This window comes from Meriones unguiculatus, chromosome 9 (assembly GCF_030254825.1).
Source record: "Meriones unguiculatus strain TT.TT164.6M chromosome 9, Bangor_MerUng_6.1, whole genome shotgun sequence".
Classification (NCBI taxonomy): Eukaryota; Metazoa; Chordata; class Mammalia; order Rodentia; family Muridae; genus Meriones; species Meriones unguiculatus.
In genome coordinates this window covers 12,770,966-12,796,537 of record NC_083357.1, presented here as the reverse complement: position 1 = coordinate 12,796,537, position 25,572 = coordinate 12,770,966, and the positions used below count along the sequence as shown (strand labels likewise).

The window sequence follows — 25,572 nt, the reverse complement described above, 5'->3', positions numbered from 1 at the left end:
ACATGCCTCTGCACACACACACACACACACACAAGCACACAAACACATACATACAGGCAAGTAACTTTAAATCAAGTGCAGTAGTCACACAGGCAGATACCTGAGGCTTTGCTTCTGCAGAATGCCAGTTTCCTGCAAGCGGGACCAGAGGTCACAAAAAAATCTACCTGCCCCGGAGATGCTAGAAAGGAGACACTGGGCCCTGGCTTCCAATCCCAATTATAGGCAATGTGAGCCAAGGCGCTCCATCCACTACCTCTTCATTTAAAATGAGCACCAGGTACAATGTATGTCACATGGCAGCGAATCCATGAATATTTACCAGGTGAATCAGACAACGATAGCTAAAGATCCCAACACAACCACAAACACTCATCCAAAGTTATCCTCTGAAGAAAACTGTTGCTATAGCTAACACACCAATCCCCAAACACACAAATATACATACATGAGCAGGCACATGCATGCACACACACACACACACACACACACACACACACACACACACACACACACTAGCAAGAGAGAAAGCTCTCTGCTCTAATCCATCCAAAATTTTGGTATTTTAATGTTATGGATTTTCTATTCCAAATGTCAGTTTCTCTTCTATTTTTCCTTTTGCTGTCATAACAAGCATACAAGTGTTTTCCATGGAATTGTACCAAATGGCACCTCTCATATTTTGTAAACCAAATACATACAAACTCCTCTCTTACCCAGTATTAGTCAGATTTCTGTCACCACAGTGAAACACCTGAGGCAATTGTCACGTAAAAAGAAAGGTTTGCTCTGGCTTATGGTGCTGGACATTTCAGTTCAAGATGCAGAAGCCCCGGTGCCTTGAGTGTCTGAAAGTACAGCATTTGTTGTGGGAGTACATGACAGGGAGCACTACTCATATCACAAGACAGGAAACAGACAGCTGCAGTGGTGGGAGTCTCAAAATCTCTCTCAGGGACATACCCCGGTGCCCTAAAGACGGCCCTCTAGCACCTACCTCTCTCAAGTCCACAGGGCCTCTCAACATCACACCTCTGGAGACCAAGCCTTTAACAAATGGACCTTCAGGGAATGTTCAGCATCCTGAGGCATGCATTTCTGTCAACTCCTCTTAGGGGTTTCCTGCTCCTTTCTCACACCTGCTTCTACCAGGGAAAGGTGTCCGTGAGATTAAAGGGGAAATGACAAGGAAAATGGGGGCGAATCGATCCTCACCTCTAGAAGGGAGTGTCTGAATGCGGTGTTCACTTAAGGGTGAGGCATGCTGGGTCCATTCTGAGCCACACTCCTGCCTCAGCAATGACTCTGACTAGCTGGGCACAAGAGAAGGAAGCTGAAGCCTACCAAGAAATAGAATGGTGCCTTGGCTAAGCGCACGGGCCTTAAAGCAAGAGGCATCTCACTGGGCCTTATTTACTTCAGTGGTAAAACGCCACGTAAGTGAAATAACATATGCAGAGACTTAGAGATCAGCACTGAATTTCCTATATCGCAAATCACTTCCATTTGACTTTGGGAGAAGGAAGAGTAGTTACACTCAATTTGAGTTTTAATTGGGCTCATCTGAAACTACATCATCACGGGCATGTTGGCTATGTGAATCCACCCATGGCACATGGACATTCCACTGCCAGTGGTGCTGTGGGAGCCAGCACATGCCCACTGTAATGGCTGAATGTGTTGTGAATTTCCTCAGCCTTAGCTAACCTAATGGGACTTATGTGGGAAAACAGGATGGGATATACAGAAGGGCAATAGTCAGGCCAAGCAGAAAGAGTACAGAAACTGTTACAGGCACAAACTAGCCCCCAAAGGTTGTCAAATTAAGAGGCTGAGGGCTAGGGTGGGCAAAAGTTGAAGGGTCCTGCGGAGCCTACAATGAAATAGCTATGACCTCCAGAGCAACTGAAGCCAAAGGGGCCAGCACCCTGGACAGCACCCTCTGCAGGAGGCTCTGCTCTGACTTTCAGCAGCTCTTAGGTTCCCCACCCATTTCCCTGCCAAATCACAATCAGTAAATAGGATGCGTGTCTTCTCTCCCCGCCTCGGAAGCCTCCTAGCACGCTAAACATGGTTTTCCGCTGCTGAGCCTACATACAGCCTCAGCACCCTTCACAACACGGCACCATCTACCCACAGTGATTCATCTGATGGAAGCTGCGATTCACTCAGCATCTTTGTGGGATTAATGATAAAGGACAGGCTAGCCAAGAACTAAATCCAACTCCAGTAAAGGCAGAAGAGCATCATGTGAGAACAGAGAGGCATACTGTGGGGGCTGTTCCAGGTTCAGGATTGTCTTCATGAATCTGTAATCCACATAGTACCAGACACAGTGCCGAACTGCAGTGACACAAAGAAAGGCATATGGCCTGCTCTCCTGGGAATGACCACCTTCGCAGGATCCTGGTCTACACTAGGGACTAGTCCCCATGAGTGGCAGTCTAAGGCAAGTGGGCTGAGGATAGGTGAGCAGCTGAATAAGATGCCGGCTCTGCTGAACAGGGGTGGGGACGTCCACCTGTCCTGGAACATCTGCTGACTGAGTGACACGGAAATGGGAAGTATAATGGAAAGAAAAGACATAGTCTGGGCAAGTGCCTCCAGGCATCACTCAGTCTTCAGGAATCACGGAAGGCCAGACAGTGAGCAGGCTACAGGGCTGCCACCTGCCCTCCTTGCAGCTGTTGCTCTCTCCGAGGAAAATGGTATGAGCAGGCCAGAGACAAGAGGAGCACCTGAGAGGAGCAGAATGGGAAGGAGCTCTGTACACAGATTTACACACACCCGGACCCATGCCTCCCACCGGGCTTGGCCTCAACACCAACAGGAGGACCTTAAGGTTTGGTTCTTGGTGTAAGGCCTGACTTCTCAGAGACGCCTTGTGGCACATCAGTGTGGAACCTGAGGCTATTTTTAGAGGACAGGGCCAGTTCCTGGGCCTGCCAGCAAAACCCCCAGAGCCTTGAGCCACCCTTGTCCCAGCCCCCAGCTGCCACTGCGTTTTTATTTCAACATAGTAACTGTTTGCTCTTTCAGTTCTTCCTGGAAGGCTCTAAACAGTTTATTTGTTCAAGAATTGAGGACAGCATCCCAGACTTCGGGAGGCAGAGTATTTAGGCAAATGCAAACATATGCTGATTTCTTTTCTTAGTTACATTCTTGGCAAGAAGATTATTTCACCAGGAGACAAAAGTGGACTTGAAAAGAGTTGCACGGTTCCATCCCAAACTCAGCCACCGGCGTTTCCAAGCCTCCTAAGTGCCCATCAGCTTTGAACAGGTGATGGGGTGGTTGTGGTAATAAAGGTAAAGCATAGGGATTCTTAAGAGAATCACTTTGAATCCTGGCTAGTGATCACGCAAACATGAACGTAAGTAAGACAAATGCTGCAGACACGAATCCACACGCACAGCAGCCTAGACTGGACACATACACAGAAACTGGTAAACTATGAAGAGCCTGCAGACTGCACAAGGGCCAAATCCTGGTAATGACATTGTGCTAGGACTAATCAAAGTGCTACCCTCAGGAAACCTGAGGGAGGAGCACATGAGATTCCCTCTGCATTATTTCTCATAACATCATGGGATTGTCAACGGTCTCCAAATAAAACCTTTCTGAAGAACAAATCGTGGAAACCATTTTATCTCAGAACTCACTCAAACTGGTCTGTTTACAGAGAAGCTTTAAGCAAACATGAAACTGATTCTCCAAAGGCCGCTTTTGTGGTTTCCTAGTAAGTAAATTATGCTTATTTCCACAGAATAGGTCTTCAAAGAAGCCACTCATAGCCATACAGTGTCCCCAGGCCCAACAGCTAAGGCATCCTTTCCTCTGATCTTTGCCCTAGCCTAAGACCTGAAACAGGGCAGATCGAGGTAGATATAAGCAAAAATCCAAGGCTGGACCACCATCCAGCATGAGGAGTAACCTTCAGAGGAGAAGATGCCAGGAAGACCCAGGCAGGCAGCCTGCATGCAGCTCTTCAGATCCCTGCCAGCAGTTTATTAATATTTTATTGAAAATTCTAAGATGATTCAAACTTCAGCTGTCATGATAAGGTGATGTTGCTAGGCAACTTTAGTGCCTATCTACAGATCTGTTTTTGTAGCTCTTGCCCGACTCAAGAAGCTCAAGGTTGGGTCCTACCACCCCGAGGAAAACTCAGCCCAGACCACCAACGTGGATCTATACCCTGGCAGCACCCCAGTACTGGGTCCCGTGGTTGAAGCCTCTGATATTGGGCTCTCAGCACCCAGCTGTCCCTGCGCCCAAGCCTCAGACCCCCACCCCCACCCCAGACTCACCATACTCGCTGTCATAGAACATGACGAACTTCTGCCAGCGCAGTTCTGTCACCAGCCTGAGCATGACATCATTGAGCCGGACAGGTGGTCTCGAAGCCAGGGTGTAGGCCTCGCCGTCGGGGCTAGGGTTCAGGTGGCAGGCAGTACGTGGTGAACCCCCGGGGTTGCGCTGGACAAAGAGGTGTGGGATGTGCATGGCGTCTGTGAGGGACTGCAGGGCGTTGGCAGACGCACAGCCTGTGGATGTGACCAAGGCCAAAATTCCCTGTGTCATGAGGTCACAGGCTGGAAAGAGAGGAAAAAGGAAGAAATCAGCATGGCCACGGCTGCACAGGCTTCATTCACACAGCTCCACCCAGCAGCTCATGCCTGTGGCCCTGAGATGCCTCCCCACACAGCCCAAGAGCCAGTCCCATCCAGGCCAGCAGCTCTCATGAGCTAGATGCTGATAACCTTAAGTCACCGTGAACACTGAGAACCTTGGTCAAACATTCAGTCACACATCTCAGACCCATTTAACAGATGAGGAAAGAAAGGTCAGAAGTGGCTGGATCGTTTGTCCCAGGCTAGTCAGAGAAGAGTGGTACAGCAGGATTCACTCCAAATCTTCCTGATTCACCAAACAGAACTCTTAGTTAGACACTGTTTCCCACCTTGAGCCAGCAGCCAAAATACTGGGGAGGAGCCGAAAACTCATGCTGAGGAATCTGTTTGTCCCTTGTCATGGGCAAAGAATACAATGTGTGCTATGTAATTGTCTGAATTGAACTGCTTGGATCTGTAAGATGCCAGGAGACATATACTTACCCCAGAGGACCCAGAATAGGGAAAGGCAGTGGGCAGGATTCTCAGTCCCATGGCCAAGTCCACTTGAGTTCTATCATGAGAACACTGGGCCAAAGCCCAGATGAAGTGTTTGGCTCCAGAAGCCCAGGATTGCTCAAAAGCCACTTGACAATCACAAAGGAAGATGTACCCGTAGTTCAGGCAGTTACCAAAGGCACAGAGGATAAATGAGGCTGAGATGACAGCAGCCCCTTCTGGGACTGACACACTCAGGAGCCTGAACTTTAGAAGTCACCCGGTACCCACAAGGGTCAACAATGTTAGCCACAAGCTCATACCTTTTACAGACAGCAGAGCAGACAGAAAGATCCTGCTCCCCCACAACCCACCTCCCTGCCCCAGTTTTGAAGCAAGTATGTCTCTGAATGCTTTGTGTGATGGCGGGAATGTGGGAAAGCAGATGCGGTCTCAAAACACAGCCTGTGAATGGCAGTGAGCCATCTGCTGCACGCAGCAGACTTGGAACAACTTTGACAATGCAGTTCCTTCGTAGGAGCCCCAGAGTTTATGTAATGCTTCAGACAGGACTGCGAAAGAAGTGAAAAACAGGAGAGCTCACCCCAAGTGGAAGGAAGTGAGGAGCTGGAAAAGATGTGAGGAGGGGTTGTCTCCTATACTGGCTGGCACCAATGGCAGCTTCTCCCAAACCAGGGCTTTGCTATACACAACGGAGACTGTCACAGATAATAACTCAGGTCCCAGTTCCCAATGATTCCTCCACTTCCCATGCCAGGACCTGGATTTGGGTAAACAGTGGACATGAGATCTCTCTCAAGGATCTCATAGCCACCCAAGTGCTCTGTCCCTCCATCCTGGCTTCACAGATATCCAATCACATCGTGCCAGTTTAAAGACATCCGGTAGCCAGGCATGGTGGTGTATGCCTTTAATCCCAGCACTCAGGGAGGCAGAGGCGGGTGAACTAATATGAATTTGAGGCCAGCCTGATCTACAAGTCCAGGAAAGCAAGTCCAGGACATCCAAGGTTACAGGTTACACAGAGAAACACCAAATAAATAAATAGAAAGGAAGGAAGGGAGGAAGGAAGGAAGGAAGGAAGGAAGGAAGGAAGGAAGGAAGGAAGGAAGGACATCCATTGAGAACTAAGGAAATGGCTCAGTATGTAAAATCCACACAATCATGAGGATCTCAGTTCTGATACCCAGCACCCATGAGATGGGTAGTTAGGTAGGTAGGTAGATAGATGGATGGATGGATGGATAGATAGATAGATAGATAGATAGATAGATAGATAGATAGATAGATAGATAGATAGATAGATAGATTCCTCAGTTGCCTGCAGTTCTTTGGTGTAGTCCTTATTGCCTGTCCAGCTCATGTTCAGGCAGTCATGTCGGTGAGACTGCATGAGCATAGTTTCAGGGATTCTTAGGAGCTACAATCTGAAAGCAAACTCCCTGTTCCTCCGGCTCTTAGACTTGTTCCGTCCCTGCTTCCACAATGATGCTTGAGCCTTAAGTGCAGGAGTTCTGTTAAAGACCTATCAGTTGAAACCGGGCTCCACAACTCTGTATTCTGATTAGTTGTAGGTTTCTGTAATGGGCTCCGTCTGTTGCAAAAAAGAACTGCAGGCAACTAAGGGATTCTGAGAAACAGTATTCCCCAAAAAAGAGCACTCCAATTGGTTACTCAATGTCAAATGGTCAGCCCTGAAATCCTATACATACAAGAAACATTATACAGACTGAGCAGGTTCCATTTGTGTATTCAGGAACACACATAATAGTAATTAATGAGAAAAGAAACCATGAATTTGAAAAAGAGCAAAGAGAAGTCTATGAGAGGGTTTGGAGGAGGAAAAGAAAGGTAGAAATTATGTAATTATATTACAGTCTCAAAAAACTTAACAACTAATTTTTAAAAACTGACACAGTGGTGCACACACACAATCCCAGCACTAGGCAGACAGAGGCAGGGGGAACCTTGTGACTTTCTGACGAGCTGCGCCATGTAAGTCGGTAAGACCCAGGTTCAGTGAGAGACACTATCTCAGTGATAAACACCAGCTTCGGATGTTGACCTTTTTGCCTCTACATGAACTCACCCATGTGCACGTTACACACACATACATGCCTACCTGGAGGAATTGTTGAAGGCGCAGCATGCCTACACCTTAGGCACTTCCTTCTGCCTCTACATACTGGATCGCACCCCTCGCCTCCTAAACTCAACTTCATGCTCATTCTTGCTTCAGGCTGGCAACAGCCTTCTCTCCAAGATCCCCAGACTTTCCCTGCCATGACACTGCACCTTGCCTCTATAACCACCTGGATCTCCTAGTGACCCTCAAGTTCAAAGAGGATAAGAGTGGTCTCTGCCTGCTCCTCACTTGTGTGTGCATGCATCATGTGGGTGCACAAACACAGAGACAGACACACCAAGCACACACACACACACACACACACATGCACACACACCAAGGACACACAGTGGGCAAAGCATGGTAGCTCATGAAGATGTGTGCAAGGATACTGTAGGTCCTGACATTGTCAGTGCCCTGTGTTTCTCATCGTCTCTGGAGACTCTCCAGACCACGGGAACGGCACTAGATTCAAAAGCGTAAGAGGACACTCAGTGGTACTCAGAGAACACTGCAAACTCTCTGAAAGATGCAAATAGGCGTGTGGTTGTGGAAGCACTATACGCTAAAGGCACGTGCAGCCTTGACAGCAGTGCACCAAACACCACAATAATGAGGAAAGTATTTGTCATAAAAAGGCACATGAATTTCATGCAAAAAAAATGTATGTATTTTACAATATCAATTAAGTAAAATTCAATATGCATGAAAGACCAGAAGGAAAAAAAATGCAAAATGTTCAAAGTGAAAGCATTTTGTAAGTGCTTTTCTTTTTTTTATTTTCCTATATTTTGCAAAAATTTTCATGACATGAATAGGTAATTGCTTTAGAAAGTAAAAAGAATCCTCCAATAATAGATAAGCGGGGAAGCACGGAGGAAGAGGGGCCACTGTGTGAGAATTTCCTCTGAGCCAGACTCCTTTGAGTGTCTGATATTTGTGAATCCATGCTGTTCTCATTATACCCACTTAGGAGATGTATTTTTGCTCCTAGATAATGAGCTGTGAAGTGACACAAGCATCCAGTGACAGGACTAGACTAAGGTGAACTACCAGTTCATCCTGCATTACCACAGACATGGTGGAAATGCTTCTGAAATATGACCAAAAAAAAAAGACACAAAACTATTTTCAACATTATAGAAAGATGCCTTCAAATAAGGCAAGAAACACAAATGGCTAAGGCACCGTGGTGGCGAAAGGATTGTTCTTTGACTCACTGTGTCTTCGGTACTTCAATACTAAGACATTGTGTCTTCGAAACATTGCGATAGAATCTTAAATAATATTTTCAAATAAATTGAATAGTGCAGGACCTAATGGTCCAGGAACTCCATCTCCTGCATCCTTCCTACAAGCCATCAGTCACTCCTGGTTCATCACCCATCCACCCAGCAACCTCTTAAGTCATCACCTGACTTTATAGTAAGCCAGCTCCATAGTTCATATAAACTAAGCTCTAAAGTCACAGCCTCAGTTTTTCTCTCTGTACACAGGTGCCACAGAACACCAAGGTCTGCCCAGCTATGTATTTCATGCATAGGTTCAACACACCAATAACACATAAGCCTCTCCCTATGCATTTTGGATCCTCCTAGGACACATACTCTTTGGTAAGAGAAAAGGAAAGGAGGCTTTCCGGATGCAGGAGATGTAGATATGTGGTTGGCATCAGAATCTCAAATGAAGGATTTAAACCAATAGAAATGGGGAAGCTACGTGAATAGGGACCAGCATGATTAAGGGTTTGGGAAAATTTGATCGCCAACAGCTACCTTACCAGAGTTGGGAAGAACATAGGAATCTCATAAACACAAGTCCCATTTAATCCATCTGGTCAGCATCCGTGCCCTTCCTGAGACTCAGTGTCCTAATCATGCACACACGCCCAAAGGTGCCAAACAGATGCCAGTTTTCTCCCTCTTTCCAGGGACCCTCCTTCCCTTCCCCGACCAATACCTGCACCCAAGTCATGCCCAGAGCCTTAAGAAGGGTGTGGAAGCTCACACACACAATCCTGTCACTTTGGAGGGTGAGTTATTAGAACTGACATGAGTTCAAGGCCAACCTGGGCTACCTAATGAGTTCTAGACCAGCAAAAGCTACACAGCAAACCTCCCCTTTAAAAAGTCACCTATGCTTTGGGGAAGAGTGCAAAAGAGAACAAGTAACATGAAAACATTATGGGAGCTATTGTGAAAGAGGGAAGGACCTGCAAGAGAAAGCAAGAGATGGAAGAAGGATAGGAGGGAGGAGAACCAAGAAAAATGCCTTAATGAAATGTAAGCTAATATTAAAAAAAGCATTTTTATTTTAAAAAAAAAAAAAGTATCATCCATCAGACTTACGAGCCATCCTAGCACATCCTACCTGTGCTGACAGCTTTCTTGTACAAGGGTCATGGTGGCCCTCCTATGACCACCTGCAGTACCACAGGCACCCAGCCTCTGGCACAGGCAGGATTATTAAGGCTGGAAGTCTCTCACAGGCGCTAATGGAGAGGCCCAATGTGAGTCAATTTTCAATCCACTGTGAATGGCCGGCTAATTGGGGCACTGTTGAAATGATGATTATTTGGAGGCTTCTAACATAAAAATAATAAGATCAAAATACATCAGATCAAAGCCAAATCAGCTATTAGCTTAATCAAGGTTGTGTGAGATGGGATGTTACACAATTCATGCAGTGCTTCTGCTGAGAAGCTGAACAGACTTTGAGCCTGGGTCTGCTGTGCGGGGGACCCAGCGTGGGGCCTGGAGGAAAAACTGGCCTTTCTTGGGGAGCTCTCTCTCTCTACCTCACCCCAAAGATGACAGCATCCATTTCACAGAATGGTTCTAAGCTCAAGCACCAGGAGAGCAAGACTGGTTCCTGCTGTGCTCTGTCTCCCTGCCCCATCTCACTCCCACCCCTGAACCCCTGCAGTGACCAGGACTCAGCAGATGGTAAAGTCTAGCGCAAGGTCACTGTGGGCCCAGACATTCCCCCACTCTTTTGTCTTTATGTGCAGGGTCCCACACACTGGTTGGCATGGAGCAGGAACTCCACAATCCAGATTTTCCAGCTTGGAGCTCAGCAGCACTTCCACAGCTCTCAGGGGGATAACTGGGTTTGATATCATTTTTTTCTCCCAATATCATGTGGCCATAAAGCTGATTTCTCTCTTGATCACCATGCAGGTCTGATAGATTGATAAGTGCTCCCTGAGCACAACTCACCTCACCAGCAGGGGAGGAAAGCAGTAGAGATGAATTGTAATGAGCAGCAGTTCCTGCTCCCTGCCTGGGAGTGCACTGCATCTCCAAAGAGGCCTTTAAGCCAGTCAGTAGCGCCACATTCCAAGAAATTAGGGGGAGGGAAGCTGCTTGGGGTTCAGAGTCCCACACTAACATAACTAGCCCTCAATCCACAATCATAGTCCCACCAAGCTCCCCTGAGGAGATGCCTACAGCTGAGCATCTGGGTAGGCCACATCAGGTGTGGTGGAGGCCACTTCACAGAACAGGCTTTCATGAATGTTCACTAAGTCCTGTGGCCAGGACCATACAACTGAAGAAATCATAACCAGGCCGCTAGATCTTTCCATAGTTCGTGAGGGGAAGAGAAAAGGAAACAAGGTCCAAGACTCAGAGCTGACTCTGTCCAACCCTTGATTAAGTAGAAATGTAGCAAGCTTGACACTCCCTAGGGAAGGGCAGGCAAGCAGGAATGAGACCATCCCCACTGAGAGAACTTTATAGCTCAATGAGTAGTGGGTACCTGCCTTCAGGTGAATGGTGGAAGAGAACACCTCTTGGGCAAGGACACTCTTATCCAACCGTCTGGGTTTGGTTAGGAGTCTCCAAGGTGGGTGAAATACTGCTCCAGAGGCTTCTGCTGGAGGAGATTCACCAGTTTGATCTGTTTCTCCCAACAGCGATGCTTGCCGTTATCATCCTTGTTTCTCCTCTACCGGGTACTCTGAATGTCTGAAGGCCAGGCATAGCCATTCATGCTCCCCATGATCAACCAGGCTGATCTGTCAACATGCCAAACCTGTCCTTGGAGGCTCTGCTCCTCTGGGATCTCAAGTCTCCTGCCCAGAAGTCCTGTATTAACTGGCCTCAGGGTTCCATGCTAATGAATAGCAGGAGGACCAGAAGGACCAGACAAGAAAGGACCTGCACCTAGAGCAGGGGCAGCCTCACAGAGGTCCTTCAGTTCAGCTCTTCTTTGCCAGGCTCAGCTGGTCTCTGCAGGTGGCAGAAGGGAGAAGCAGGCTGAGAGCAGACCCAGGTCAGCTCTGCCCACCCAGGAGCGATGGTCTCCACAGGGACTCCAGCACCTCTGCCTTCCCCACCATTCCCATAAGCAGTGGTATAACTCTTGGGGCAGCTCTTGCTCTCACTCCCCAGCCACCTCTGCCACCTGTACCCTGCCCTTCCTCCTTTCAACTGGCACTGGCTTTATGAATATTTGAATTCTAATGGCTAATGCTTTAAATTAAGGTAGCATTTATAAATACTTGATAGCCTATGAATAATTGACCAAATTTAGTATTGTCATAACTCATGGTAAATTATTGATCTATGGAGAATAAATATTTTTCATCATTTATTAAGGCATGTAAAGGATAAACAAAACCACAGGCTGGGAAGACTCTGGAGACACGGCTGTAGAAGGCCTGCACCTGGCCTGTTGCCCCAGAGCACACAGGGCCTCCCCATGGACTCCAAGAGGGACATGAAGTCCCCTACCTTGTCACTCACTGTCTTCTTCATCACTCCCCTCCCTCCCTGTTCTTTGGGAACCTCCCAAGCACCAACTAATAACCTTGTTTCACTCTTCAGAGGTGAACTAGAGGTGGTCAGCACAAGGTGATCAGCCCCATGCCTTTAGGTTTTCACACCCACCAGCCTTTGTTCTGAGGAGGGAAGCTCCCAAGGCCAGTCCTGCAGAAGCCTGCCTCTCTGCCTTCTCCCACAACCAGAGCCTGCCTTTAAAGACCGCAGAATCTAGGCATCCTTGCACATTTACTTCTGAGCATCAGACCTAGCCCTATGGAAGCTTTCACAGTTATTGTTCCGGTTCAGAACCTTCCCCTGTCCTCCAAGCCAATCCTGACCTGATAAAACCAGTGGCAACTCACCTGACAGCACGGACCTCCTCCCATGGGTGTGAGAATGCGTCTCCACTTTCAGCAGAGAGATATCCCCAGCCACATTTTTTTGACATTTCTCTCTCCACAACCCATTGCACCAAAACCTTCAATGGGTCCTACATGCTTCATACCCAAACACATTCTGAGCCTGCTGGATTTCCTCCATTCCACTGCCATATCCTTGGCCCATGACATTACCTCTCTCCAGCAGTCCTGCACACATCTGACCTTCCTAATAGACATGGCCTTCCCACACCACAGTGACTGGGCCCTCAGGAAACATCAGCCACCATGTACTAGCCCCATCTAAAACCACATTAGCTTCCCAAAGCCTTCAAAGCAATTGAAAACCCATGACATTATACAAACTGTACCAGGTCAGGTGCCCTACACCCCAGACAGCCTGCACAGAAACCCAGGTATCTGGCTCCTGAAGCTCCATATCTCCCTGAGGGTTCGCAACAAATATGTAGTGTCCCTACCCTCACTACCTAACTTCCTTCCGTCTGCTCCATGGATAACCAGTCCTCCCAGAGAACTTGTCACAAAGCCCAACCTTCCTCTACTACAACTCCCTTCAGACCACTGACCAAGATTTACCACAATGGAGTGTGTGGCCACTACTCCCAGTCTCCTGCCTTTGCTACTGGCCTCAGGGTAGAAGCTCCCCTCCTCTGCTCATTCTTTCAATCCCTGGCCAGTGCCCATGCTGCAGAGCAGGCAGCAACCTATTTAATTCAAAGGAGCAGTAGGAGAGGCTAGATTTCAGAGGCGAAACCCAGAGCTTTCCAGCTCATCAAGCTCCTACTGCTCATGGGCATTCAAAGAAAAAGGCACAGCCTACCCATCCAGAGACTGGGAACTCTCAACACCATTCTGCAGGCTACTCCAAAGAGGGTGTGCAAGTGAGGGATTAGAGGGGACAAGGGTACAGTAGCAAAGATAATCGAACTGAAGCTCAGCTCAGCTGAGTGGAGCCAAGAGCAGCAGCCCCAGAAGTTCCCGCAGGAAGATGGACTGGAGCCAGGGCAGGTGAGCCGCAAGCACAGGGGGCTGCCTGGAGCCAAGTAGGAGGGTGGGGAGGTGTCAGCAGTGCTGTGGGCTCTCTGGAGCACCATCCCTCTGCCAATTAATGAATCAAAACCTATTCCCTGCTCTCGCGGGCTGGAAAGGCAGGGAACACTGGGTGGGAGCGTACTGGCTTATTTATAACTCTCCAGCTCCTCGTTAATGACTTTTACTGCTCCGCCAATGGAACACCGAGCTCCCAGCCGGGATTCACACAGAAGCCTGCTCTGGGGAAAGTTATATCAGGATAGGATGAGTCCCTGGCATGCATGCACAGCACATTCTTGTTCCAGAGAACCTCGAAAGCGCTAGGACTCTTGCAGCCCTGTTAGCACCCAAGTCCAAGGGTCCCCCAGGACTCCTCTGCAAACCCTCAGAGAGATCACTCCCTCTAGCTGTTCCAAACTTCTGCTTCCCTCAAACCAGCGAATAAGGGATGCCAATGCACCTTCCAGATCTCTATTCTACAGACCCAAGTTCAGTACCCAACATGGCTCTGAAACACCTACCATGGCCCCATTACCTACGAGTCAAAGTATCCACCATCACTCTCAATCCACACACCAGGGGACACAGGTCTATTTTCCAAACTTCACATGCCCTGCGTTCTCACCCTGTGGCATTCAATACTTGCACTAACCTGTATGTGTGTGCATGCTGGCTGCTTTCCCTGCACTGTTCTTCCTCCTCTTCTCTGCCTTAGAATCCCCCATGTACCCCTTAAACCCTTTCCAAGTCCCTCTTTGCCTATGAACTTGTCTGACTTCCCTCTTGCTATGTAAAATCAACCATTCCTTTTCCTGCTCCATGACTACTGTCCTTGCACACACTACTGAGTATAGATTATTATACTATCTCATGCCTGACCTTTAAGGTCCCAAGAAGAAACTGAGACAGATGGCTTTCTAGACCTTCACACTGAGGGCCTGATGCAAAGATGTTCACGGGACAGTGGATGGCAGAATATTACTCAGGAATATAGGTGTGTGCATACTAACCAATTGACATATCCAGTTTCCCAAGTCAAGCAAAACAGAGAACAGAAATCAACTGAAAAATCAAGTCCAAGAGCAGGGCTGGCCTTGAGCAGCACAGTGAGGCAAAGAATCCTAGGCTTCAGGTCCTCCTGCATCTAGACCAGGATCTGTTTCTGGGTGGGTGAGACATGTGGCCCTCCACAACTTATTTTGTCTAATTCTGCTCATCTAGGGAGTTTAAGGTTGAGAACCTCAGGAAGAACAAGGCTGTTCCAGAGCTGTCAAAGGAATGGGATGGACAAACAGCGCAACCTGTGTAACCACATACAAGCAGGCTAGCCAAGGAGCCCAGGGCAATAAGTAAGGGAAAGTGTTACAGCTGGGATTTTGGTGGTAGAGGAGAAAGGCAACCCCTGGCATAAGAGCCAGCAGGTGCAGGCCCACCCTATCATCAAGCTCATGCCTTCCTGGGGAGTAGGTGCTCTGCCCCATTCAGCATGGGGGAATCGAAAGTAGGCGGCCAAGCTGAGGGCATTACCAAAACCCGCAGAGCCAGAGTTGAATTTCTAAGCTGCCTGATTTCTGTTTCTGGAGACAGGGAAACAAGGTAACTGATAGAGTCTAAAGCCATGTTTAGTATGTGGAAAGTATGCCCCAAAGGACTGCCTTCTGCTGATCATGTGTGTCCTTCTCGGAGTTTGTCTAGAGACACAGAAAAGATGGGAGGGGGCATTGAGGACTTGGGGCCAACTTCATTCGGTATGGATAGGAGGCTTGTTTCACATTACTACAGGGACATTCCTTGGTTATTGGTATGGACTACTCTCCTGTTCCAAATGCTTGGTCCTCTGCTGGGAGGCTGTAGATTAAGAGGTGGGTTAGATTAAGTTGCTGGAGGTGGTGTCCTGTCTCTGCTTCCTGGCATCCATGGGGTGAGGAATCTCCTCTACCACTGTGATCTTCTGCTCGAGTACATGGGATCAGCCAGCCATGGGCGAAGCCTGTGAATCTATGAGAAAAATAAAATTTTCCCCTTAAGGTGTTTGCCAGTCATTTGGACACAGGAGTAGCACCAAGTGACTAACACAGCAATTAACTTTATGGGGGGGGAAAAAAGGTGTCACTGAGCTCTCAATTCCAGAGGTTCTAGAAAATTGCTTTGGGCCTCTGGCAAGGGCCAGACTGCAAAGTAGGAATCAGGGAACAGAGGAGACCAGAAAGACTGGCATCCTGGCAATGTGAGAGCATGCCCCAGTGGCCTGAGACACCTCCATAGGTCACATATCTTCCAGGTTCCCAATGCCTCCCAATAGCACCACCCTCAGGTCTAAGCACTGATAGAAAAGGCCTTGGGGGGACTGTCCGCATTCCAGGGTCTCCTGGGGAAGAGGTGAATGGGGCTACAAACACTTCTAGAACCACAGCTCTCCTGAGCAGAAAAAGCCTGAGTCCCTCTTGACCAGACAGACACTCACAGTCTAGCCCTAGCTCAAAAGAAGAGTGGTGTCTCCGTGACTGTGGCTGTGGAGCTCCCAGAAACAACACCTTTCCTGCAATTACTAACCGCGCACTCCTCAGAGAGCTCAGGCAAAACCTGCCCTACAAGCTCTTCCCCTGGCAACGCTGGCAACAGCCTGGTCTCCTAGCAACAGACTGTTCAGAGGTCCCTGGACACTAGGCTTGAGGAACCAGAGCCAAGCTTAAATATCCATAGCCAGCCAGATAACAGAGCCTGTCTTCAGCCTGCTCCCTCCCTCTGAATCTCCGAGACTGCTTCCAGTGGCCATCTTTCCTCTCTGGTCTCCTGAAAGCCAAGATCACCCAGGCACCCAGACACCTGGCCTCAGTCCTAGCCCAAGCATTTTTTTTAGACCTCAGTTACTCTCCCAGATGTGAAACTGATACTTACTGAAGTTGGTGTTACCCTTTCCCACCTCCGCCTATCTTTGATATCCGGATCTCTTAAGCTGTCTCCCCCATTCTCCAGGTCACCAATATACGATTTTCTGCTTTCACTCACTGTGTATGACACATGGGTAGTGGGAGCCTTGAAATCTTGCTTTACCACTGATACTCACACCCTCTCTCCCAGGTCGGGCTAACTGCTACAGAGAGCCCCAGATCCGAGGTTTGCCCTGGCTCCTGCCTCCATCCACAGAGCAAAAGCTGCCACACCTAACCACCTGGCCCACAGGGCTCCTTCTAAGAAAGGCTGCGAAGTTCTGATCCTGCCAGCTTTTCTGGCCCCAGCCCCAGCTCTACGGCTTGATACTGATCCCTCTTCTTGTCCATCAGACTTCTAGGGCAACTTCCTGGTTCCCAGGTGTCATGTACGAACTTGGAGTTCCTGCTGTGGCAGCTACCTTCTGCTTCCTGACAGAAGCTTACATCAGTGTGCCCTTCTAAGCTCTGGTCCACTGCTTTGCCCTCTTATCCCCCAAATCCTGTGAAGTACCACCTTTTTCCCAAGGCCTCCAACCTTCCTCTGATCCCTGCCTTATAGATAATACAGCCCAGAGTCACTGTTTGCTCATGGATCTGTGTCACTTTCTCGGCACCTACTGTAGCAAGATGAGGCTAGGCCCTGATACAGTGGCCATCAGGGGACCAACCAGAGATGACTACACTTAGCAAGTAAACATTGGTGATGGAGGTCACTACCCTGCGGGCCTGACCACAGGATGAGGATCTAGAACAATTGCCTCACACTTCGCTCCCTCCTAGACATGCTTACTGTGAGTGGCTGCACCCTCTGTCCCTGGCCTATCACCATGTCAGGACCATGACTGGAACACTGACCAGAAACCTTCCCAGTGAGCAGAGAGCTTACCTTCTTCTCAAACAAGTGGTGTTGTACCTACATTCCCATTACCAGACTCTACCCAACTAGGGTGGTCCCTGGCCCACTCTCTACTACCTTAGGGAGCCTTGCTCAGGCCCCTAAGTGTTAGCCTTAAGCTCAATGCTGCTAACTTCATGGTACTCCTTAAGTAAGACATGGGAACAGCAGTTCCCCTCTAGGGACCACTACAGGCCTAGCCCCTGCCCTTTGCCAGCCTGCTGCTCCTCTTCTCTTGGCTGCCATCAAGTCCCCACATCCCATGCACCTTGCAGCCAAGGCCAGGAAGATGACCCACATGGCCCGGGTAAGTGAAGACAGGAGGGAAGGGAGCTGAGAGTGAAGCAGGGGTACTATCCACACCATTCCAAGCCATCTTACCTAGACAAGTCCACGGAAGCTGTGTTTGCATTTGCTGGCCAAAGCCCTACTCTGGGGCCTGTGAACAGATGGTGGGTGGGTTGCTGGGGCGTCTCTTACACACTAGCTCCACCTACCAGCCAACAGGGGCTCATCCAGGGACAGCTTTGGCAGGACAAAAATAGAAATTTGACCATCATAGCTCTGCACTAAGTAATCCACAGCCCAGGTTATCCCTTCCACTGGTCTGAACCTTATGCCCTAGGTGATAACCAGGGAATGTGGTAATCATAGCACAAGCACCAGACAGACGTCCTGAGATGACAGCCGAGAGCACAAAATATGTCTTGTGTAAATTCTAAAATGCTTGTCCCGTGGGAAGGGTCCATTATTCATTTAGTCTTTCACTTGTCAGCACTGATGCAAAGGGCATCTGGTAACACAAACGTGAAGGTGGCAGGCTTCTGTGTAACCTCTGAGGACTGATACATGAAGAATGACACTTCCCTCCCCACCTGTAAACAGCTGGGGCAGCCTAGTGGCAAGGCTCCAGTTCTGCTGTCCCTGGGCTCAGAGATTTTTGTCCCATGCTGTGCATGATTCTTGCTTAGCCAGCTCTCTACTCATGACCTCAGCACACACTGTGTTAGTGTAAAGAACCACATGAGGTAAACCCAGGAATCTCTCAGCACTGTCAGTGTGGCCAAATCCCTGAAGCACACACTGGGGGCCGCAGTCACCAAGGAAAACACTGCAGCTATGTGTAAAAGCAAGGGAGACCAATTAGAGCCAGGCCTGAGCCAGTGGTCAGCAGGACAGAACGTCCTCGGCCTTCCTGTGCTCATCATGGTTGTTTCTAGGCAGGGCACCCAGGTGCCACGACGAAGGTGAAGGGTGAGAGGCTGACGCCTGGCCTAGCGCGCTAGCCTTGCTTTCCTACAGTTCAGTATTCCACCTGCCATCATGCCAACATGGTCGTGGAAAACAGTCCTCGTAGAGAGGGTGCACTTGCTACTATAACAGCCTGGCAGTCTGAGAAGAACATCTTCAGAAGCAAGGGTCTCTTGAGATGGAAAAGAGGGGATGAGGCGCTGGCCAAATCCCATAGCCAGCTTCCCTGGCCTGACTACCCACACTTCAGAGAAGCAGCAGGGAAGCCTTCGTGACTTGGGCACAGCCAAAGCACCCCTGACCAGGCAGGCTGCCCACTGAGCCCCAGCTTTTGGATCTTCTGAGAAAGTGCCCAGCTGGCCAGGGACATTACCCATCTCAGCCTCCAGGTGCTTTGGAGCAGATGGGAAGAGAACTCAGAACTCTCCTACAGCCAGCAGGGATGAGAGGGGATCTTTGCCAGTGATAATGAAAATTTTCACAGTAGCAGATGCTCAGGGAAAATTGAAAAACAATACAGTGAAACTCACAAACCTGAGAAGGGAACTTAAGAGAAACCTGGCCACCAGCGAGGCTTCAGTTTCCCGTCAACACCTTGCTTACCCTAAGAAGACAGAGTGGGAACCATTTCCTTCCAAGCGAGCGAGTGAGTGATCAAACTGCCCCCCTGGAACCCAGCAGGAATCTCTCCAGTCGCTTCCTGTGTTCCCAGTCTAGGGCTCATGCTGGAAATCAGAACCAATACAGATCCCAGCCCACGCCCCCACAAACTGTCTAGAGGACACTGGAGAGAGCCTGGGCCCAGATTCAACAGCAGAAAGGGGTGGGAGTCACACAGTTGGAGGTGGCATGGGGTTCTCAGAGGGCAGCAGTTGAGTCAAACGAGGACAAGCCAGGCTAGCAGCTGGTAAAAGCAGAGGCAAGGCACAGAGGCCACTGCAGATCTGCGAGGAATGGACACTCACATAAGTGTGAATGCTGAGTCCATGCTCTTTTGATAAAGGAGAGATGGGCTCTACAGGAGAGGGGTTTTGCATGCTTACCTGAGGCCTTCTTTTTTGATCCCAGAAACCAGAGGGATCTTCAAAGGGCTCCTCGGCAAAAGGACATGCTCAGAGCTTTCTTTGGAGATATGGATTCATGAAGAAGCAACAGAGGAGCTGACTCCTCCTGCCTCCTCCCCTGACAAGGAGGAGGGCAGGGGGATAGGGTTATGCAGCAGTGAGGTCTGAGCCAGGCAGAAGCACAGAGGAAGGAGGACATTCCTAGGACCCAGGTCCAGAAATCTAGGTATCACCATGAACCCAAAAGGACTGGATCAGAAGTACCTGTCCAGTTATGTTTAATTTCTGGCACCCTCCAAAGCTCCTCCATTTGTAGGGGACAGTTGAAACTCAGAAATGTGAGGACTCTTGCCAGGTATGAACCTTCCCATGGCAGGAACTTAGGCTCACACTGACCCCCAAGCAAAGACTTTCTTCCATGCACCAAGCAGTGAGCCCAGGGATCAGGGTAAGACAGAAGCCAGGGAGGGCAGCCCAACCCTGGAAGGAGCAAGTCAGTTATTCAGTCTGAAGATAGCACCTGAGCTGTGTGCAGAGGCTTAAGGGAAAGGGAAATCTGAGTGTCCAGGAACCAGGCAGTGGTGAGAAAGTGAGTCAGGGTGCAAAGGAGAAGCAGAGCCTTCATCCTTCTCTTCACCCACAGAAGTACCACAGAGCACCTGCACTCTTGGGGCAAGCTGAACCTAGGGGTCAGACTTCCCAGCATACCTGGCAGCCAGTGAAAGGCTAAGAACTGTGAAAACAGCTAACTATAGGAGAAGTGGCCCTGCAACACAGAGCAGCAGATTTCTAGAAGACAGAATTCAGGGTCCTATCACTGGAATTGGTCACATGCAAGACCTCTCAAAGGGACAGAGAGTATAAGATATAAGCACAGACAGAGCTTTGTCACCAAACTTTCCAGGCTGATGGACACAAGTGACACAGCCTGGACCCTTCCCTGGAGCTCAGCTAGGGAGTGGCAAACAACCTTTTGTCACTACCAAAACAATGGGTCCACATCCAGAGAGCAGAGAGGAATTCCTGGTGCACAAACAACATAGCACCATCACCTGGCGGAAGTGTGCACAGGTCACTTCTAGTCCCATAGAGCAAGCCCAGGCTGAGGTAACAGGGTAATCACTGAGAGCTGTGAGCTCCTGTACAGAAGGACTGGGATACACATGCAGAGCTGCTTATAGAAGTCAGACTATGCCAAATCCGGGTAGAGAGGACATGAGACACCCAGACCCCACTACACCTTGCTCATTGTGATGAGCTACTTTCCCTCTGGGAATAGATACCCCACACACAAAATGGCTAAGGCTGGAAGGCACAGTAGGCAGAACTGGTGCCCAGCTACAGCTGCAGCTTCAGCCTGGCCATGAAACCGCAACGCCCTCCCTCTCTAGCCCAGTGCCTTCCCTGGAAGGGTACAATGGCAGAAAAACAGCTGCCAGAGCCCACAGTAGAAGCAAAATGGGAAATGCAGGGCGATACGGTTCTCCAAAGGCTCTACAAGTACACAACCACCCACACCTTGCATGGAGCTTCCATGGGACACAGAAGCAACACTAGTCAACCCAGTCAGCAGGACTTGATGGGCTATGGAAAATGGTTCTGGAGATGCAGCTAGAACCATAGCCTACCTCTACCCTGTCTCCCATGCCCACAAGAAGTTCTACCACCGCAATGAGCAGCTTAGCCCCACCCCTCAGGCAGGTGTTCCCCACACCACATCCCAAACAAGTGGACAGTTCTTGGCCAGACTTGAGTCTGTTTTCCAGTTGGTCACACATGTGCAGGAACAGTGATCTGGTGAGCAAAACAGGCCCAGAGAGGGACCTAACTGATTGGAAAAACTTCCCTGCACCATGCAATCTCCTTCTTTCCTCTTTGATCCATTTGCCAAGTCTGAAATAAAGATACTTCATGATTCCACATTCAGATGAAGACACTAAGTGAAAGAAGGTTGCTTGCTCAGTGTCACACAAGAACACAGTGAAAACTGAGATCAACCCAAGTAAATACAACTCCATAAACCCTTGACTTCCTACCCTCCCAAGTAGCATAGGTGAAGACCAAGGACCAGCAGCCAATAGGTGAAGATGGAAGATGAGTAGGTGAAGACAGCAAACAGGAAGCTAAGACCAGGGAACAATCGAGTGGCCAGCAACAAGCAAGTGGAGATCACAGACAGGCAGGTAAAGATCAAGAAACCAGAAAGCAAAGACCATGAACCAGCAGGGACCTACAGGTAGACCAAAAAATAACAGGTAAAAACCAGAACCAGCAAGTGAAGACTGCATGACAGCAGGTGAAGATCAGGGACCAGCAGGTGAAGACCAGAAACCAACAGGTAGAAACTACATATCAACAGGCAAATACCAGGGACCAGCAGGTGACTACTAAGAAGGAGCTCAGCAAAGGTCAAGAATCGCCAAGTGAAGACCAAGAGCCAACAAATAATAACTAGATTTTCCATGAGACCTGAAGCAAGTAAGTCTGCCTGATCTTGTTCCAGGCACATGCTTCCTCAGAATGGACTCTAGTTTTAGCCCCTCCCCATCACTTTATGACTCACAGAATGCCTGCCCTCTCAGATCCCACTCTCACACTCCCAACATACACAGAATCACATCTATTCTGCATTTATCCATGGTGCAATTGCATTCATTGATGCCACTGTGTGTCTGAATGCATCAGAGTGTTGGGATATACCCAGCAAAAATTTAATCAAGAAGGAGATTCCTGACCTCTTCCCTAGATGCCTCCTGGAACTGGACCCAGGCCAGTACACTCAAAGATAACACACTCTCTACATCTACATCTGAATTCTTCCCCAGGATCCTAACCCCCACCTGGGGAGACAACAACTAATCCCCTATTGAACAATTCCTTCCACCCATCCATCTAGACAACAAACCATCAAGATGAGATTGGCCATTGGCATATCAACACCCAAGCCATGGCTTTCTGTTTCTCTCTTCTTCTTCTTCTCCTTCTTCTTCTTCTTCTTCTTCTTCTTCTTCTTCTTCTTCTTCTTCTTCTTCTTCTTCTTCTTCTTCTTCTTCTTCTTCCTCCTAAATTCAGTTCAAGTGTCCTCTCCTCCAGGAAGGTCCCTGGAACCTCCCCACTCCACACCAAAAACAAAGCTTTCCCTCATCCTGTAAACTTAACTGTTAATGCTCAGTCTATACCGCTAGACTAAGAGGTGTTGAAAGTGAAGGGACAGTATGAAGTCACTTCAAAATTCCAAGAGTCTAGGTTTCCAGGGAATGTTTATTGAAGGAAATGATGAAATTGATGCCTCAGATCCAACCCAGGTGGGCAGGCCCAGTCTAGCTCAAGACTTCAGTGTGAAGATAAAGGAGTGATCACAGGAAAATGAGAGCCAATTCCAACGGTGTCGACCAGACAAGAACTAGATGACGGGGTGACTTAATAGCTGGCAAAGGCAAGTGAGATCCAAAGTCTCCATTCCCTACCTGCATTTCTCCAGCTGTGACACCAGCCAGGGCAGCAGCCCAGAGCATGCTCAGCACTTTTTTTTTCCCTTAAATGGTTGACTTCTTGAGTGATTTTTAAAAGTAGGATATAGCACTAGGAAAGCAGTACTCACGGCTGAGAATTATGAATATTTATAGTGTTTAAGCATAATTGTATTCACCGAGGACTCCGCATCACACCCTGAAATTTGCACTCTCCTAGGAGCACGTATTTCTGCATGGAAGGCTAGCTGAAAGCTGCCGGAGGTATAGTGTCCAGGACACGCAAAGAGGTGATGGTATCTAGGCTCCCTGCCCTAAAGGAGAAGCAAGAAGGCTGGGGCATCTAGTTATGGAGAAAAGCAGAAAGATCCACTAAAAGTCCATCTCCTTCCTCACTGAGTGACAGACCCTCACGAAGTTCCAAAATGGCTCTTACATGAAAGCTGTTATTCAGTATTTGCTGACAAAACATTCCTCATGACCCAGAGCTGTAAATTAATGTGGTTATTCTGTGAACTGTATGTGTGTGTTTATGCAGAAACGCACCTGAGAGAGAAACTGAGACTTCTGCCCAGCCACCTCAACCCCATTGAGGCTGGAGTGTATTACAGTCCTGAACCCTGGCCCCCTTCTAGAGTTGGCAGCTGCTCCCCATATACCACTACTGAAGTTGTAGATTCCAGATACAATTTGTATCCTAATTATCTGGTACTTGTGTCTAGACCCTGCAGAGCCCAGGTGGGTTAGGAGAACATGATACCAAAATCTGAAGGGCAAGGAGAAGGTAAGTGTGAAAGGGAAAGAGCACTTCAATATGCTCTCTGAGGCAGACACCAAGCAAGAAGACCTCTCTGCCCCCCTCCATGTGAGCCTACTGGGGTTCCTTTCCACACACCCCAAACTACTACACATACTGTGCACACCACACATAACCCAAACACCACATATACCAGCCTCAACATGCACTTGCAGGACTCGCTTCTATGCAAAGCTCCCTTTCAAGGCTGATACATGAGATCAAGGGGCCGAGCCCACCTAGCACACAGCCACACCCTCTTCCAGCAGTGGCTCAGGAACAGGCTCAGCAGAACCAGGTTGGACACCCCTCCTTTAGCGCTTCAGCAGAGGCAGCTCCCTGCCCCCAAGCTTGACCACTTTGTGCACCAATGAGGAAGCACTGCCAAAAGTCAGAGGTGACAGCAGAGATGTCAGATTCCTAGCCTTGGCACAGAGTGCAAGCTTTCCACCTTGTAGCTTTCTCTTCTCTGCATTATCCACACATGGAGGAGGAACCACCTCAGCAATATCTGTGGAGCCCTGAGTACCATGTAAAAATCACTCTAAAAAGGATGGACACCAGAAGAAGAAAACAGGAAACAAGTTAGGAACCTGCAACAGAGGGCCTCTGAAAGACTCTGCCCTGCAGACTATCAAAGCAGACACTGAGACTTATGGCCAACTGTTGGGCAGAGTTCATGGAATCTTATGCAAGAAGTGGAAAATAGTAAGATCTAGAGAGGACAGGAACCCCACAAGGAAAGCAACAGAACCAGAAAATTTGAACACAGGGGTCTTCCCAGAGACTCATACTCCAACCAAGTACCATGCATGGAGATAACCTAGAACCCCTGCACAGATATAGCCCATGGCAGTTCAGTATCCAAGTGGGTTCCATAGTAATGGGAAGAGGGACTGCCTCTGACATAATCTATTGGCTGCTCTTTGATCACCTTCCCCTGAGGAGGGAGCAGCCTTACCAGGCCACAGAAGATGACAATGCAGCCATTCCTGATGAGATCTGATAGACTAAGATCAGAAGGAAGGAGAGGAGGACCTCCCCTATCAGTGGACTTGGGGAGGGGCATGTGTGAAGAAGGGGGAGGGAAGGTGGGGTTGGGAGGAGAGGAGGGTGGGGCTTATGGGGGGATACAAAGTGAATAAAGTGTAATAATTAATAAAAGTTTAAAAAAAAAAAGGAATGTCCCTATGGCATACTTTCTCCACCTGCTCCCAAGACTGGATGAAGCTCCAGCCAGGTAGGGGTGCTAGAGAAAGGACTGGGCATAGGGCTAGAAAGCAGTAGCAGCTAGAGTTAGCCCCACATGCATTCAAAGGGGCCTCCTTGAATAGAGCGAGGACATAGGGACCACAATGGACCCTAGGCACAGCATTAAGGGGTGACAACTCACAGTACTCTGCTGTTCAATAGCAACAGAAGCTATGAATCCACAATGAGGCAAACGGGGTCCTGAAACAGGGTCTTCTACTCTTTGCTTCTTCCTGCCTCCAGTCTCATTCCTTGCATTCCCTGCCCCATAAGACCAGAGCTCAGGCTAAGAACTCCCTGAGCACAGTATTGCCTGACTCTCCAGGCCCTTCTTAACCCTTGTTCCTACTGATTCCCTTCTTGTCTCATAACCTTCCCTCACACTGAGGGTTCCCTCTGAACCCTGACCCCTGATAGCATTCTTCCTGAAAGACACCAAGCCAAACTCCCACCTCTGAA

At 48.8% G+C, this 25,572-nt stretch overlaps 1 protein-coding gene across 2 annotated transcripts in view; it reads right to left on the bottom strand.

Moving 5' to 3' along the window:
• Window positions 1-25,572, bottom strand: part of Grid1 (glutamate ionotropic receptor delta type subunit 1) — a 734,712-nt gene that overhangs the window by 600,438 nt on the left and 108,702 nt on the right. For both annotated transcript variants that reach the window (XM_060390904.1, XM_060390905.1), the window contains exon 3: window positions 4,311-4,595. In XM_060390904.1, the coding sequence (XP_060246887.1) occupies window positions 4,311-4,595 (285 nt within the window). The remainder of the gene's footprint in view (window positions 1-4,310; window positions 4,596-25,572) is intronic.